At 36.3% G+C, this 19035-nt stretch overlaps 1 protein-coding gene across 1 annotated transcript; it reads right to left on the bottom strand.

Annotated features, from left to right (window-relative positions):
• Nucleotides 1–5658: 5658 nt before the first annotated feature.
• Nucleotides 5659–19014, bottom strand: LOC114660317 (microfibril-associated glycoprotein 3-like). Its single transcript, XM_028812936.2, has 3 exons — nt 18945–19014; nt 14078–14450; nt 5659–12554 (listed from the first exon to the last, which is right to left on the bottom strand). Exons 2-3 carry the CDS (start codon nt 14367–14369, stop codon nt 11770–11772), a joined length of 1077 nt encoding a protein of 358 aa, XP_028668769.2. The 5' UTR covers nt 14370–14450; nt 18945–19014; the 3' UTR covers nt 5659–11769.
• Nucleotides 19015–19035: the final 21 nt, after the last annotated feature.

Genomic DNA, 19035 nt, shown 5'->3' with positions numbered 1-19035 from the left:
TGACTTGACTTGCACCTTGAGCGAACAGTGTTACATCAGCACATCGAATTTTGGCTAGGGAGTTCTCGCCACTTCGCAAAATGGCTGGCCAAAGTAGCATATGCACTGGTCATTTCTAGTAATTCAGATTTTGGCCACACCTCTTGGCCAAAATGCGAAATGGCCGGCCAGTTTGGGAAATTGCCGAACTTTGGGTTTTGGCCGAAACACATACATACAGAAATAACTTTTGTATTTAACATCCATCCATTTTCCAACCCGCTGAATCCGAACACAGGGTCACGGGGGTCTGCTGGAGCCAATCCCAGCCAACACAGTGCACAAGGCAGGGTGCCAACCCACCGCAGGACACACACAAACACACCAAGCACACACTAGGGCCAATTTAGAATCACCAATCCACCTAACCTGCATGTCTTTGGACTGTGGGAGGAAATCAGAGTGCCCAGAGGAAACCCATGCAGACACGGGGAGAACATGCAAACTCCGCGCAGGGAGGACCCGGGAAGCAAACCCAGGTCCCCAGGTCTCCCAACTGTGAGGCAGCAGCGCTACCCACTGCTCCACCATGCCGCCCGACATATAACATTGATAATAATAATACAGTTGTCATATAAATAGTTAATTTCTGAGTGCTATAGAGAGATTTATTTGTACCGTTAGGCTTCTGGTCAGTCAGAAAAACACTCACTGACCAAATGATTTGGAATGTCTTGTTATTTACTTACTTATTTCTGTACGTATGTATGTATGTATTAATTATATATTATTTTATTTGTTTTATTTATGGGGTGGAGTGGTGGCTCTGAGGCTAGGGATCTGCACTGGCAATCGAGAGGTTGCCGGTTCGAATCCCGTAAACACCAAAAGTAACTCTACTTGAGCAAGGCCCTTAACCTGCGATTGCTCTGTCCTGGGTATGATGTTAATCTGCATCCAGCCATGCATGTAGGCCCTCCATCCTGCAGGGAAAAACCTGGGAGTTGGTGGCAGAATTGGCACTCCAGCCACCATTAAAAACCTCACACTGTTCCTCTCCAAGTGAACTAGTGTGGTGCTGAGGTGTCACCCATTGCATGGCTGCACCCAGGTCCTAATCTGGGATACCGAGTTGGTTTGTCATGTGGTGGGTGCGGCAATGCGCTGTATCAGCGCCTGCTCCTAACCTCTCTCTCTCTCGTTATTTACGCAATTATCTATTCATCCAATCACGTGGCAGCAGAAAAATGCATTAAATCATGCAGACGCAGGTCAGGAGCTTCAGTTACAGTTCACATCAAACACCAGGTTGGGGAAAAATGTGATCTCAGTGATTTTGATAAATGGCACGATTTTTGATACCAGACAACAAACATCAAGTGAGTGGCAGTACTGTAGACGGAAACGCCTTAATGGTGGAGGACGTCACAGAAGAATAGCCAGACAGGTTCAAGTTGACAGAAAAGCTACAGTAACTCAGACAACCATTCTGAACATTTGTTCTCTATGCCAAGATGTAAAAAAAAAGGAAGTGTTCATTAAAAAAAGCAATCTCAAAATCCAACTCCAGATTACAACACTGTACATTAATGACCCCAGTAAAAGATGACAAAAAGCTCTCATGGTCAGATGAGATAAACTTCTAGTATTGGCAGACATCTAACAAGGCTTATCTTTTATTTAATAGCAGTCTTATAGTCAAGCAGACTGATGACTGCAACATTGCATGGAGATGCATCTCAGCAGGAGAGATGAAAAGCTTTTATCAAACTGAAGAGAAACATACAAAGAATATACAAGTAAATAAACAGAAAAGCATCTCAGAATGCACAACACATTGAACCTGGAGGCAAATGGGCTACAACAGAAGAAGACCTCATCGGATTCCACTGCTGTCAGAGCTGAGGCTGCAGAGAGCACAGGCTCACCAAAAACTGGACAGCTGAAGACTGGAAAAACATAGTCTGGTCAGACAAATCTCGAGGGGCACAAATGGTAGTGTCAGAATTTGACAACCGAATGAATCCATGCACCCAACTGACCTTGTGCCAATAGTCCATGCTGGTGGTGATGGTATGATGGTGTAGGGCAGTGGTCTCAAACTCCAGTCCTGGAGGGCCACAGTGGTTGCAGGTTTTCATTCTAATCCTTTTCTTAACTAGTGACCTTTTCTGCTGCTAATTAACTTAATAAAATTAATTTTAATTGACTTCATCTTGAAGACTCTGTCCCTTTGTTTCTTTTTCCTTAATTAGCAGCCAAACAATAATAAACAAAAATGAACCAAAACATGACCAGCAAACTGTGCCCATCATACACTATCTAAAAATAAAAAAGGTGAAGGTCTCAGGAATGCTGACCTGCTCAGGTCCCTAAAACATTTTAACAGTGCTCTTAGAAACGAGAAAATCAATAATTTGGGAAATATCTGCTATTGCACAATGAGGGCAGCAACAAGCCATGGTAATAAAGAACGGGTTTAATTAACAACAAGAATCAGCACCTAATTAGGCAAATGGTTGGAGTTGAAGGCCCTGACTTAGTTGGTCTTCTGTTGGCTCACTCGCATCACATTTCATTTCTGTTTGAGTGCCATTTAAGGAAAGAAATGATGCAATTTAGAGGAACGATCAGGGGAACACATTTTAAAAAACAAGTCAATTAAAATAAAAGGAGTTAATTAGCAGCAAAAACTGCTCATCAATTAAGAATAGGGTTAGAATGAAAACCTGCAGCCACTGTCGCCTTCCAGGACTGGAGTTTGAGACCACTGGTGTAGGGTATGTTCTTTTGGCACACTTTAGACGTGTTAATATCAATTAATCATCACTTGAATGCAATGGCCTATTTGAGTATTGTTGTTAACCTTCATTGGCCAGAATTTACCCATCTTCTAATGGTTACTTCCAGCATGATAATGCACCATGACACAAAGCAAAGTCATCTTAAACTGGATTCATAAACATGACAATGAGTTCAGTGTTCTCTCGTGGGTTTCTCAGGCACCAGATCTGAATCCGACAGAACACCTTAAGGATGTGGCAGAAAAGGAGATTCAGAGCTGGCAGATTAGCAGAAGTTGCATCATGCAAGCATTTCAAAATGGACCAGAATCTCAAAGGAACATTTCCAACATTTTGTGCAATCCATCCCATGAAGGACTGAGGCTGTTTTAAAAGCAAAAGGAGGCCCTACCCAGTATTAGTACAGTGGTCCTAAGAATTTGCTAAGTCAGTGTTTATTACCTTTACTGTGAGAATCATGGGTCAATGAGTACAAGTAATTCTTAGATTTCAATTCACCCGTGCATTTCAGGAACCTAAATTAAACGTGTAAATGCACAGTTTATGGGGCTGCTTTGGTAAGATTCAGGTTTTGCTTTGACTATAAGCTACCAGCTACACTGAAAGAGCAAGTGCAGCTCTGACTTTGTAAGCAGCATGTAGCCATGTAGAGACTTAAACATATCTGGTATGTGCTTTTCTAATTAACTAACCGTCCCCCGTGGCTCCGCCCAAGTAGACGTTAAACAGGACAGTAAGGAGGGCCCTGCTTGGCTCCCTACTCCTGACGTCATGATTCCTCCTCCCCTCAGTCCACAGTCTCCGATTAGTGCAAATATATCGTTCCTGTATCATCCAATACAGGACTGGGTTGGTCCCTTTTTCCTCCAGCAAAAGACAAGTACAAGTGTGAGAGGGGAGAATGTGGAATTGAGAAAAAGACGGAAGTTAAGAAAGAGAGAGGGCAGGAGGAGGAAGGAGCCGTTGCGAGTGAGCAGGCTCGAGGGAGAGAAGGCAGGCAGCTGAGAAGGAGAGCCCCTTGAGCAGCACAAGAGGCTGACACCCGAGGGGGCTAAAGGAGCGACTCGCCATGGAAGACCAGGAAGGCAGCAGGGGTCGAGGAGAGCTCCAACGTGATTGCCATGGCCATTGGAGTCCCAAGCCTAAGTCTGGAGAGGAAGCCAGGCTATAGCCATGGAACAGTAGGGACCCGGACCTGTGGCAGGGCAGCTGCGTTTGTCAGTAGGGCGTCTCCTCTGGTGCAAGGCCCAAATGGGATGAGAAGAGGACCTGCCAGTGAGGAAAAAGGAACCAGGTTTTTAGTAACGACAGTTTCCTGCCAGTTGATTTTAACTTCATTTTAATGGATTTATTTATTCTGATTTTAACCTCCACTGATATACCTTTTTATGGATTATTTATTTATTGAACTATTTTCCAAGCACTGCACTTTTTGAACACTTTTTTTTTATTTTTAATAAAAGCACTGAACACGTTTACACAATCCCCTTGCTTCAGATGTGTTTTGTCCTCATCAGCCATGCTCATCCACTTATAGAAGAGGGAGCCGACCTGCACGGTCACATTACAGTTAAAAGGCCTCATAAGGGAGAAAGTGTCCCCTTAAATGTACTGTCAGCTGCTCTAGGAATGGTTTTTCCAGGTTATGCACCTGAAACCAGCGTGGGCTCCCTTAAGTGGAAGGGACAGAAGCTTGCTTTTTATCCGTTTATGCAGGAAACAGATTCATTTTCATGATGTAAATCATAATTTCTTTACATTTTCTTAAAAATGAATAGAAACCAGACTGAATAACCTCACAGCACACAGCAATGACTGGTAATCCAACAAAATAAAACAAACCAGTGAAAAGGAATATGATTACAAGTTCACTAACATTACACAAACCTATCAATTAACATCCTGCTTAATGTACGCACCCTCCTTACTGTAAGTATGGAATCATCCTACCATGTTCTCTTATAGGAGTTGATCAACAATTACAGCTTGCTGTCTACACACTTCTTTTAGTACACATGAAAAGCAAATTTGTCCCATTCCATCAGCTTCATCCTTTATTTCATTTTCATATATTCATAAATAAATGAGGGATACTCAGTACATGAAGCATACCACACTCTACAAGTTGAATACTGTATTAAAAATATCAGAGTGGACTGGCAATCTCAATATGCCTTCAGCTTTGTGAATTACACTCTTCTTGTGTACTAAAATGGTGGATCAGTCTCAACCACTTTTTTTTTTTTTTTTTACTTTCCAATAAATAAAAGGCAGTTGATCAGAAAATATAGTGTGTTGTAAAATTAAGGTATGCTCCTACACCAGTAAAAACAAATAAATACAACTTGAATGTATTAAAAAGCAGAAGCATAAATCAAATGCAACATGAATGGAATCTGGAGACTCTTTTTCAATAAAATTCAATTGGACTCCAAAATCTTAAGCATGGCACCTAACTCCCCAGAAGACTCTCCTGTCTTAATGGTATTTTTGAAGTTATGATGATCTTTTTTTCTTAATATTGACATTCAGTCATTTACTCTGGAATCATCTTTGTTGTGAAGGGCTGTATCAGTATCTTTGATAAAAAGCTCACAGTGGGGTAATCAATTACTTTTAGATTATTACTATTTGTTAAAGGTGAAGAATTTTGAAGTTATTAATCCATCCATCCATCCATTCTCCAACCCGCTGAATCCAAACAGGGTCACGGGGTTCCGCTGGAGCCAATCCCAGCCAACACAGGGCACAAGGCAGGGAACCAATCCCAGGCAGGGTGCCAACCCACCACAGGAAGTTATTAATCTTTTCTTGCAATTCTCAGCTTCTGTCAAATGTGTGAAATTTTGAAAAAAAGCAGTACACAATCAATTCGCCCATTTCACAAGCAAATATTTACTGTTAAACATCAGTACATGGTCCCATTTTTAAAAGAAAAAAAAAACTATCACAAATGTGTGATTAATCCACTAAAAATACCCAGACAAAATGAGCACAATGCTACAGAGGTACAAAGACAATTAATGTTCTGTCTATACAAAAATGTGACTCAGTACTAAACAGAATAAATGGCACCATACTGTATGCTATTATATCTTAAATATCTGTATTATCGAATAATTACTACAGACCAGCTTAGCGCTGTTAAAATAAAGCATCAGAACAGTGATACATCTCTATGGTAAGAAAACAGAAAAGACTGAAGCTCAGGATGTCACTTATTAGCTATGTAATCTATATTAATTTCTGAGCTCTTAAACTCATTTTTTATAATCTGAGCTACTATTCAATTGGCATTCACTGCAACTGCTCCTTATTAAAATCACTTTTACCTTCCATTATCTTTACAAATGGAACATCAATTTTGATGCATTAGGTTCATCTTATGCAAATATTTTTGGTTATTAATTGAATAAACTAAACCTATTTGATTTGAGAAAAAACAACACTTAATACAAAATTGGCATTCTGATTAAAATTAGCAAGAGTAAAAACTGCATACTGGATTTCATGACAAACATACTGATATGAATTTACAAAAGCAAGTCTTCAAGTGTTACATCTACTTGTGCCATTTATGGTAGAAATGAATTCAGTTACAATAACATACTGTATACTTAGACCCAGAACTTTTAATTTTTTTTCCCCAAATAGGACAGCCCTCAATTTGAAATAAAATAGGACTTAACGAGATAAAATCCAAGTATTAAATCATCATGAATCTCTACCATATCAGAATAACAGAATTCACACATTACCTTGGAAGTTAACAAATTTGATGTTATGTATTACTCCAATAGAAACCATTTAATTATAAATATTTGTACAAACCGATTATAAACCAACATAGCACTTGACAACATTCTAATGTTTGCATAAATTTTAAGCAAATATTTGAAATATTAAGTCACAAGGATCTACTCTAATATGTGATTTTAAATAATTTAACAAAGACTTGAGATTCATGCAGATCTTAACATATCACTTATTGAGCATGTCCTGCCAGATTGTGCACAATTTGCTAGCAATACCATGCAAACTTGACTGGTTAAGGTTTTTAATGGAGGCAAAAAATATATGTTTTATAATGGCATGAAGCAAAGTTATTTAATATACACACAAAGAGTAGGAATACTCTAGTATAAATTACAAATTTAGAAAAGGGACAAAATGTGCAAAATATAACATGCCTTTTCAGAAATCAGTGAAATCCAAATCTTTAACAGTTTCATTTTGCATGGTGCTACAATGCCTTGCAAAAGACTGTGGGGGGAAAAAAGCAGAATTATGAAACATCATTAGAAACATGGAGACTTCATTATATTAAACATTATCTTCTTAGGACAGCACATCATGCAAATAAGTTCTGTAAACACAGCAACACACAGATTGTTGCAATTGTCTATACGAAGTAAAAGGAATAATTTAAAGTACTTGGTTTTTGATGCAATTTGTAACACAATAATGGCACCATAAATATTCAATTTTCACAGTATACACCTACAGAATCACTTCAAGATGTACACCTTCTTCAAATGGACAGAAACCAACAAATATATAATACTAGTTCATGAATGTACCAGTAAATAGAAGTATTCTTCTTTGCACTTGCTATAACCAAATTGTTTATCAAAGATATAATCCTTTTCTGTGCTTAATTTTAAAAAACATTTTGCTAGTAAAAGTCACCTTAGCACAGTGCACATGACATGGAGAAGAATACAAATCCTGCTTTGTGAAAGCTTTTATCTTGTACTTGTTAGTATTGAGAGAGGATCTGTTTCTTTACAGATTAAGGGGAGATAAAGTTGTCATGGAAATGTATTAAATGCATTTTAAAACAAACATTCTTTAATACAAAATTAGAAACATATCTCTATGTCAATTTACATGACATGTGCATAAGAACAAACAAATACATAGAAAGATTGGAATGATTATATATATTATATATACACACACACACACACACAATACCTTCCAAACGTCTTAACACTCTTGTACATTTCTAACAACCTTATAATATAAACACACACAATACATTACAACTGGAGTTCATATTACTGATCTTGATAATATATTTTAAATTTTCAATGTAAAGTAACAAAGAAATGTCAAAAATCAAGAATAGAAAAAGCGTTTACAAGACACAATATACAACATTTACATATGAATACATAAAACTGAAGATAAACATAAACTATATTACAACAATGATTTACTATAACACATTACACAATCAGAATGATCTGTTTTATTTTACATTCTTCAAATGTTTAAGTTGCTGCAAAAAAATAAAGGAAGACAAACTGTTTAAGAGATAGAAAGTTATTTGGATAAAAGAACTGCTGAACAAGTGAAAGAATAGCTATAATAGAAGATTTTGTGCTGGAAATAGGAGTTCAAAGAAGACCTGCTCACAGAGCATACTTTAAGGATTAAGAGAATGTTTTTAACAGAGTAAAGTGGAACAAGGCATCTGAAAAACCCATAAAAACATTCATGTTGGAGATCATCATTACAAATTATATTATGCATGTAAAGACAAATCAAAATTGGGCCAAGTCAAATGGAATCATCTTTGGAAACATACTAAAGGATTTATTGTTCTGGGAAAAGTATTTCAATTACCCTGAAAATCTTAATTAAAAGTAAGACTTTTTTTTTTTTTTTTTTTTTATTTGTAGCCAATAAAAACTGCCAAAACGCTTGACACTGGAGATCGGATGTAAACTATGTACAACAGTGCCCTCTGCAGTAACAAAGATAGAAGTTCTGGCAGACCTAGACCAGAGGTTTTCAAATTCGGTCCTGGGGGCCCACTGTGGCTACAGGTTTTTGTTTCAGCCAGATTCATAATCATTGACAACAACTGAAAACACTGATCTAATTTAATTATAGCTTGATTTTTACATATAAAAGACATTTAGAAATATTTCTATTTTTGGTATAGGTTTAAATGTAGAACTCTTTTTTTGTTGATTTTATTATATTTTGCCCTTTCTCTGTGCAGTTTGCTCCCTTAATTGCAGAGCAGAAACCCAGGGAAACAACACTGAATTGTGAAATGCTGCAACTACTTTAGCGACAGACCCACAAATTAGCAAATAATGAATGAAACAATTAAAACACCTGGAAAAAGTAGATTGAAAATCAAGGTGAAATATTGAAAAAAAAACAACATTATTCCCATATAACTGCTTAGTACGTTTTAATATATTTTTTTTAACCAAACTTAGTTTTCTAATTTCTATTTTGCTCCCAAAAGACAGAATCTGAGAAACAGCAGTTCAATTAAAAACAGAAGATGGCTGGAACAAAAACCTGTAGCCACAGTGGGACCCCTCACCTAGACCATTGATCTCTCAGAAATGTATAGTATGTCAATCTCTGATAACCTATATTGAGATTAAATGAATTTACAAAACAGTCGTACTTAGACAAAATGATAATATACTTTATGACAAATTAAATCTAACAAAGTTAAAGTTCTCCGCTCACTTATGTCATGTTCAGAAAATGATGTGCAGTATGATCTCCATATTAAATTGAATAAATAACAACATTATACAATTTTCAATAAAGACTTAGTAGGGTATGACCCAGGGTGTTATGATACAATTGTGTACAGATACAGCACGCAAAGACTATATTGGGTGAAGTTACCTCCAGTTTTTATAAATAGTTTTAAAATATGGTGACTGGAGCACAAATAGAAGTTGGTTAATGGTTATTTTGGAAAAAAAGAGTAAGAAAAATCTGTTCATACTGATAGATGGAATAAGTTATGTAACAAATAATGCTCTTAAAAAGGGACACCTTGAATATACTCTCTTTGAAATCATTTAAGAAAATAGGAAAGAATGAGATACAGTAGGATGATCTGAATGGCTTACTCTTATCAGCTGTATGGATCCGTTTGTAATGTGTGCGACTCCCTCTAGTAACATTATTTTCAAATCTTTCCTGACTCCGAGCTTAGTGAACTAGAGGTCAGTTGTTCCTTAGTGCTGCTGCTGTTTGCCCAACTGAAGGGACATTTAAGTTGTCTGTAGCGCAAATATCATGAAGTGGCATCAACACAGTACATTTTAAGTAGGTGATTTTTAAAAACATATTAATAAATATACTGCACATAACTACTGCTACTTCAAGTCTAAACTGCAGAGGACTTTAAAGGCATCGCTACTTGCATAAGCTTTAAACTTCACTCTTTAACAATAATAAATTGTGACAAGTACGTATGATGACGACACACTTATTTATTCACCTTTCAAACATGCTTACTATAGTACCAGGTCACGGGAGGCCAGAGCTTATTCTTGCAACATAAAGTGCAAGACTCAAGCCAGCTATTGGTAGGGAAAACCCATGCATGCTCTAATTGGGGCTATTAAAGGTTATAATCATCCTAACATGCATGCCCTCCAAAAACAGGAAGAATGCCAGGAGAAAACTCATGCAGACATGAAGAAAACATGCAAATTTAACACAGGTAGTGCCTGGGTGCATATGTGAAACTAGGACTTGTAGAGCGTGAGGCGGCAGAGTTTCATGCCATGTCTTTGTTACGTGTCAGCAACTAACACACAGGCCAAAAAAATAAAAATGACATACAGCTGCCACATCTAACCACTGTATGTATGAGAGATAGAACGCTTAACACTGCGTTGAAATTTTTTTGCGGTGAAACTTATTACAAGTTACTTACATTAATGGGAGCTGGCACATTTCTGTGGCATTCCTATTCTGTCCAGTTTCCCATAACATACATAATACACTCATAAGAACGTTGCCAGTTTAAATGTAGGAATTTAACTCTGTATTTTAATGTTCTAGAAAATGTCAGGAGCCCAGGGTCCTTGTACATTTTAAACACATAATGAAGAACAATTTATAGGGTATTATTAGTCATGTAAACAGAGTACAGTGAAATCTTTGCTTGCATGTGCTATTCAACATGCAACTCATCGTTTCTCCCTGGCACCATTATTAGTAAGTACACTACCTTACGTCAAAACTTCTACATTCCTTACTTGAAAAATCTCAAGTGTAATAGTTTTGATATTTTTATAAGAGATATGATCACAATTTTAATTTCTATCAAAATTAAATAATAGATTTCAATATATTACGGAACCTAATGGCAATACTTAAGATACAACATGACATCATTCTACTGTAACAGATAAAACAGTGTTAATCTCCCAGGCAATTCCCATTCCTATTAAATAATGTTCTGTTTATTGTAATGTTTTGCATCTGCAAATACAAAACGAACATACAGACTTGTAAGCCATTAGAAACAATAACACACAAGCGACTTGAAGATACTGTTTCGCCATACTTGTTGTCCGCAATGGATATTAATTTCGTGAGCTAGTTTAGAATGCATCTGTGAACTACATGGTTGTGCCTGCTTTGAGTATGCAGCAGATAATATAATATTATAATCTTAATACAGATGATAAACCAACACAAAATTTAATTCAAACTGCTGTAACAACTGCAGCATATTTCAAGTAAGAAAAAGTCAAAAGATATATTCGGTGCCATTACAATAGCGGGAATGTAAGACATATCCAAAATCAATTAGAATGAACTTTAAGCCTTTCATACATTTGCATCACAAAACTAACCAAATAACAATACAAAAACAAAAAGACACCTATGTTGCTCAACATTTACAAAATCTGACTTTCTATTCTTAGGCAATTAACTTAATTTTATAAAAAGTTATAAAATTATTCCTGGACTATCCTAGTTTGTATTATGTATTGAAAAAAAACACAAAAATCTTTGTAAACCAGGATGTTTAAGGCATCCATCAAGGAAAGTCACAACAAATAATAATCCGAGAAAAGCATTATATCCATGAGTGGACCCTTACAAAATAAAAAGTGTGTGCAAAAAAAATATATACACTTTAAAAAGGTAAAGGACACACGTGTGATTCATGCTTTAACTCGACTATGACCTGTCTATTCTATATGTGACTTTCATAAATAATGCTATCTACCTGATTAGAACTGCTACATTCATTTTCTGAACTGCTATTCGAAACAGTGTCTAAGCCCTTGTTTCTAGAAGAAGAAGAAGAATGAACTGACACTTCGACTGCAATTTCCTGAACCTCTTTGTTGAAGACATCACTTTCTAAATCAGCTCTTGGAGAGAAGTTACTGTGCATTTCAGATTCAATTGTGTATATTCCCTGGGGGGCAGTTTTGATAGCAACTTTTTCTTCTTCAGATTCTCGGGGTTGATCTGGATCCTCCAGACGGACTGCCTCAAAGATCTCCTCCACAAATGCTCTGCAGTTTAAGATAAGCGGCGGTAGTGGAATGCTTCTTGCAAGATCTTCGATGTGTCTGGCAAATTCCATAGTCTTGAACTGTGTGACTTTTGCCAGTTCAAGAGTTTTGGCCGAAGTGATTATTGGGATACGTTTGGCAATCTCAAAGGCCTTCTGAAGCTTCTCTGCCCCTTCTGTCCTAAAGAACTCATTAATAGCTTTTTCAGTTTTACGCAAATGACTGCTGATCATGCAAAGACGAGTAATGTTAAGGATCATCGTAATAGTGAAAGCTACAAGGCATACAATAACAAAGTACAAACCCATACCACCATGTGTGTAGGCTACACGTAGGGTGATGGTGTAGTTAAAGTAGGTAGAAGAGCTGGATGCTATGCAAGTATATCTGCCTCGATCTTCAAAAGTCACCGTAGTGATATTCAGAACACCATTGTCCAAAATCAACCATTTTCCTCCTAAAAATATAAAGAAAAGATTATATTAACATCAAGCAAGCATTTTTTTTGTATTTATTATAATCAAAAACGCCAAATTTACTGAGATTAATTTACTTTCAATTTTTCATATATGAGCAAGTCAAAACTTGTGGCAAAATGTCAATGACAGATGAGAAATAGCATCTCAAAAACTGTTTGTTGCTGGTGCTAATGCAAAGTGTTTAAATATGAAGAGTCTGCTCATACCTTTAATTGCACTTTGAACAATTACTTTTAAGTTACATGACTTCAGCTATCTACTAAGTAGGTTTTTACAAATATAAAAATGGAGAGATCAATACACAGAATGACATTTGGCTCAGCAGTTGAAGTTACTAGCACCACAATTAGATGGAGATGAGCCAATTAAATAGGAAAATGGAATAAAGAAAGTAATCTGAAGATTTCGGTAAGACATAACATTTTTAGGCATTTTCATACTTAAATTGAGAACTGAAGTGAATGTTAAATTATTTTCAGCATCTCCTTGTTAAAACACTTTAATCACATTTGGCCATGAATCAAAAACAAGGCTAATTTTTCAGCCAAAAATGCTGAATGCCTCTTTCCAAACACACAGGTTTGGCAAAGACAAAAATATGAATGAAAATGTAACTTTTATTAATTCTGCCCACTAAACGGAATCCGGCTTGTAGGTACTTTTTCTTACTTTAGTATCAAGTATATGCAAGCAGACGAGCTCACTTGTCCGCTGCATGGCGGAGACAACAGGTATAACACAATGTAGTCATACAGAATACTTGCACATTCAGAGAGATATTTAAGCTTATACTAGAATATAATAAGCTAAAAGCTGATTCTAATGTATTTTGCTGCTTTAAATTGAACAAGGACAAATTAAAAATATGCCTGATTTTTATTTAAATTAGCTTTGTAAAACAACATTATAGCAAATAAGATAAAGAACAATTAGTCATATAAGATATCATATGATATTTATATCAAATTCAACCTCAATGCCATTCTAAATTCATCTGTAGTGCAATGAAATTGAATAATCCAATATGAAGACTATCACAGTAATACTGAAGCATCTAAAGGCCAAGTATGTTTACTTAAAGTCAACATTAATAGTGACCTTAAATATAATGGCAGATTTCAAAAAAGAAGCAAATTAACTGAAGCTAATTAGGGCGTGGTTAATGATTAGCCTTTGATTATTCTGCTAAATTCTTCACAAAAAATGTACGATATATTGTATTTTGTCAATGAAGTTAACATTTGTATATTCAGCAGTAGCATCAGAATATAAACATTCTGTTCTCAACTCAAATATCGGATGCAAGATGTGCATCGGCAGCACGTCTCTATTCAATAGGGGCTACTACTGCAGAACACATTCACAGTATACAAATAATCTTACAGAAAAGTACATATGCTTAAAATATTTTAACTGACCATAATATACAATATTGTATAACACTTAACACATTCTAAATAAAAAAAGATGCACTTTGGGACTCCAAACATTAAGGGCTTACCTCCTCTCTCTTCATCCAGGATATGACCTTTGGAATTGTACCACAGAATGTCATCATAATGGTTTCCAGTAAGATTACATTCTATTAAAGCACTTGAACCTTCCTTCGCAATGATGTCACGGTGTGCTTGCAGACCGGCAAGCAGATGAACTGGAATACTCCATTTATGTTGCATAAATTCCCCATCTAAATTATGTGTGTCGTTAAAAGCTTCACATTCCAGGGCAAAAGATACAAAGGTACAAACGCAGAAAATCCAAAACATTGCCCCATTTTTTTGCTTTAGTGTCATAATGCAATCTTTTCAGAAATGCTGGTGAAACAAAAATGTTTACCAAAATTGCCTAATTATGGTGCAGTCAATTCAACAATCCTAAAAAAAAAGAAAAAGACATAAGTAAATACTTATATAACCATATTCTGCAGGCATTAATGGCCTATTGCTTTCTATTACTCCACAACCCTCTACTTTGGTGAAATGCTCCTTGTATGTTGTGTTTCACAAGTAAAACTCTGATGTATCCAACACATAAACTTACTTATATAAAACTGATGATATTTTAACAATAAAATATTGTAATCCAGTATTTATTTGAATGAAATGGAAGAATCATATCTTGCTAAAAAAACTAATGTGAGCAAAACATTTAACATATCTGCTGATGTGATTTTGTTCAAAGTCAATAGACTTAAGAATTCTGCAATGCTTGTATCTGTGCAAACTTTTGTTTGGATTTTGGGATTAGATATGAGTGTCTGCATGCATGTATCACTCAGAAAGACTGTGGTCTGGGATGCCTAAAATATTGAAATTTATCAGAAACTCAACATTCTGACCCTGTCACAAAGATTAGAGGTTTTAGAATTGAAAACAAAATCTTCTGGAGTGGTATTTCCTCACATTTTACATTTTATAAAGAGTAGTCACTCCACTCCCAAAGACTCACAGAGTGTGTTCAGAGATGCCTAAAATATACAAAGCCATTGAAAACTTAAAGTGAAAAATTTGACCTCATAAACACATTTTCTCTACATAACAGTTGGGGTATTACAAAGGCCTGTCAATTGCACTGTAATTATATTTAGCAAATCTGACAATTATTACCCCAACAGTGTCTACTTAAACAAATGAGAACTACCAAGTTATTTTTTTTTTTCATTTATTTGTGAATTATGGAACTTTACATTTAAATACATCTAAGTTTAATGTGTGGATCATATTTGAATACTACTCAAACAAAAACATATTTAGTACCATAGACTCAAAACCTGTGATTAGTTTTATTAATGCATTAAAAAAATGCTGCATCACACATTTATAGTACGTAATACAAACTGCATTTCCTTTTACAACATGCTTGTTGCATGAAAACACATTAAAAGGGTATTGACAACATGTGCACACTGGTTCAATTCATTCTGGGGCACTATAATCAGAATATAAGTTTAATATGTCACTGTGCAAATATTTTAAATCTGCTTTTCTTTTCTTCTCACATGTACAGCCAACACAAAGCCAGATTTAGAACAGGGGCCTAGCCTTTAGAGTTAAGAACAACTGCAAATGGGCAACGTGCACTATTTCTGTGTGTTAGAGTCAGCATGAATTTGTATCCTCTCTTTGCCTTGTTTGGAATTGTATTATTCACCTAAGTGGGGGCCTGCACATGGAGAAAGAGTATAAAGCCTTGGAACATTGCCCGGCACACCTTTGAAGCCGACAGATGGATGGGAGATAACGTCATCCGATCCAGAAAATCCTTCCAATGCAGCGACAAAAATGGCAGACTCTATACACCGTACTCCTACTTCAGTGACAGTCTTGTCATGGCTTCCTCATCTGTTATGCCGCGTAAATCGTCATTAAAGAAAGCTAAGTTATTTCTCCTATGTCATTTCTTACCACCTTATCACTAAGGGAGGGGCATCGCCTTTTAATATTATATCTATACAGTTTTGGGTTATGCAACATGCTGCTATTAAAAAAGAACCTATTCCAACCAGGGAGCTACTGCCCCCTGCTGGATAGAGGCGCCTCATATATTGTCTTCATGCTTATGTTAAATTTGTAAGTTGACAATGTTTTCACTCAACACTCCCAAACATTCTAAGATTGATGACATCAAAATTACTTTAAATGAGTAAATAGATAAGACAGATAGATGTGAACACTGAGAAGGACTGAGCAGGATTTAGGTTTGTTATTACCAGATAGCTGTCTCCTCAAGATCCTAAAATAAGCAAACTAAAAATAAAAGTATTACAATAAATGTTTGGAAAGAATCTCACAAAAAACATATACACTTCACTTCTACTTACAACACAGAAAACTTATTTAGATGCAAAAAAAAAAAAAATACTTCTGACAAAAACAAACAGAGCACTGCAGTGTGAAACAAAACAAAACAAAACAGTCATTCAGGAGTACAGAAAAGTCTAGTCACCTTGCTTGTCCTGTTAAAGGGGAAAACTGATAAAGTCAGTTCATGTGCTTTGCCACTGGTCAATATACCATGCGGATTTCAAATGAAACGCAGGGTTTCGGAATTCTAGTTTCTTATTTCTTATAACTTATCAGAGCACATTTTATTTTCCCATGGTCCCAAAGTTAGGGTATTGAAATCTTCCTTAAAAACTCCAAAAGAATGTCTACAAATCAGTTCATTTTAATGAACAGAATGTGCACAGCTGCAATCAGTGGTGGAGAGCAGATCACATGTTTTACACTTCAAAACAAAATACATATACAAACGTTATATAATTAACAAAAAAAACTGAAACGGGAATCAGTTTGTTTTTACTTGGCAAAATAAAAACAGTCAAACGATAAGCAAAATTTACTTGACAAGATTTCTTAAAATAACCTAAATAATAGTTCTGCCATTGCAAGCATTCTCACTTTCTCCAAGTGTGGCATGACAATATATCTGCTCACTCAAAACAAACTGCAGTTTGTTAATCAGGACAACAGAAAAGATTACAGGCCTGAAACTGGATTCCACTAAGGTCCTGTGTACTTCAAACGTCAGGAAATGTGCCAGAATTATGAGTACAGACGACATTCACCCAGACAACCATCTCTTTCAGTTATTACTGTCAACAAAACATTACCAATCTATAAAGGCAAGAACTACTTGACATGGTACAGTTTATTTCCTACTGTAATCAATCTGATTAAACAAAGTCTCTGATTCATCACTGTCTTGTCGATCTCTAAATCATTCAGTATAAAGTATGATTATTTTACACAGGACTTATCTAATATAATGGGTGGGGTTGCAATTCCACTTTGCTATACTGATTTATATTTAAGTGTTTACTGTTTATAATTGTGTAACATAATTCTGTGTACTGTACCTTGTTGCACATTTATATAACACCAGTGTATAATCCTATGAATTGTGTTACCTGGAATTAAAAGTTAAATACAAATTTCTTGATAAGTCAATAAATCTTACAATAAGAAAAACAAGATATGGTTTGATATAAATACTTTAAACTTGCTGAGATCCCCTCTTTTTTTTTTTTGCAGTGTACTTTGCCAGATCTATGTTCTTTGCTATAATTTGCCTTTAGAAAAATGGCAGTACATATACCTTCGGGGCCATCTTAACGCAAGGGCACGCTGGACAGTTGCCCAAGCATCGGGGCCCCATGCTAATCTATGTATGTTGTGACTTGTTGATTAATCTTTGCTGTACAGCATGTATGGGTGGCACGGTGGTGCAGTGGTAGCGCTGCAGCCTCGCAGTTAGGAGACCCGGGTTCGCTTCCCGGGTCCTCCCTGCGTGGAGTTTGCATGTTCTCCCCGTGTCTGCGTGGGTTTCCTCCCACAGTCCAAAGACATGCAGGTTAGGTGGATTGGTGATTCTAAATTGGCCCTAGTGTGTGGGTGTGTTTGTGTGTGTCCTGCAGTAGGTGGGCACCCTGCCCAGGATTGGTTCCTGCCTTGTGCCCTGTGTTGGCTGGGATTGGCTCCAGCAGACTCCCGTGACCCTGTGTTCGGATTCAGCGGGTTGGAAAATGGATGGATGGATGTACAGCATGTTTATTTAACGTTTAAACACTAATTTTGTTGGAAGCACCAATACAATAAATATAAGTTTAATTTTATCGACCATTTACATTTTTATTCCAGTGAGTGATTGTGTATGTAGGGGCCCCAGTGCACTGCTTTGCCCAGGGGCCTATAATGCTGTTATGACGGACCTGCATACCTTTATTTAGCCAACAAAAGAATGGCGTGGAGAACCAAGAAAGCTGGTTAACTTAACGACACTTCACATGTTTTATCTAAAAATGATCAATTTGAGAAAGTAAAACGTATTTAGATCATGCTGTTAGTGGCAAAGATTATTAACTGTCAGGAGGGTATCGATTTAATCGAGAATAAAACATGTACTGCAAAACGAATGATCGCTTTTAGATTAGGGTTATTCAGTCAGCACAAACCAGCGTTTTTAACTAACAGCTCGTTCATAAAGCGCCACTACAAATGATTACCAGTCGAAGTTTGCAACACATCGCGTGCCATGGAAGGTAACACGTATTCTGTCGAAAATTACTATCTGTATTAAACTTGTAGAGATGTGGAAATCTCTCTCATTATAAATTATTCATACAAACCACGATGGTAATTAGTCAGCTTTTCTTCTCTACTGAAGTACGGTGTCTCTGCTTTAAGTACTGTACTGTATTAGTAATTTACAAAATACACAAACTCGCTCTGTTCTGCCTAGGGTACAACATACATGCTCTTACTTGAAATAATTTATTTTTACAGCTGTTAATCTCCAGTCATGCAAACAAAACCGACATTATCTCACACGCCTCCTGAATAAACACACATAAACATAACCAAAAGTACCTTTTTTCTTAATTCTTTACACACACACACACACTTCCTCTTCTGACCGGAACCGGAATCAAAGTATACTTCCGGATGGCATGACGGACAG

Source organism: Erpetoichthys calabaricus, chromosome 11 (assembly GCF_900747795.2).
Source record: "Erpetoichthys calabaricus chromosome 11, fErpCal1.3, whole genome shotgun sequence".
In the NCBI taxonomy this organism is placed as follows: Eukaryota; Metazoa; Chordata; class Cladistia; order Polypteriformes; family Polypteridae; genus Erpetoichthys; species Erpetoichthys calabaricus.
This window is presented reverse-complemented; position numbering and strand designations above follow the sequence as displayed.

Bases quoted from the DNA above. Each gene is read 5' to 3' on its own strand.
- LOC114660317 (XM_028812936.2), bottom strand. From the start codon at position 14,369: ATGACACTAAAGCAAAAAAATGGGGCAATGTTTTGGATTTTCTGCGTT. The intron at 12,555-14,077 runs GTAAGCCCTTAA...TTATATTTTTAG, and splicing joins CCTGGATGAAGAGAGAGGAG to GAGGAAAATGGTTGATTTTG.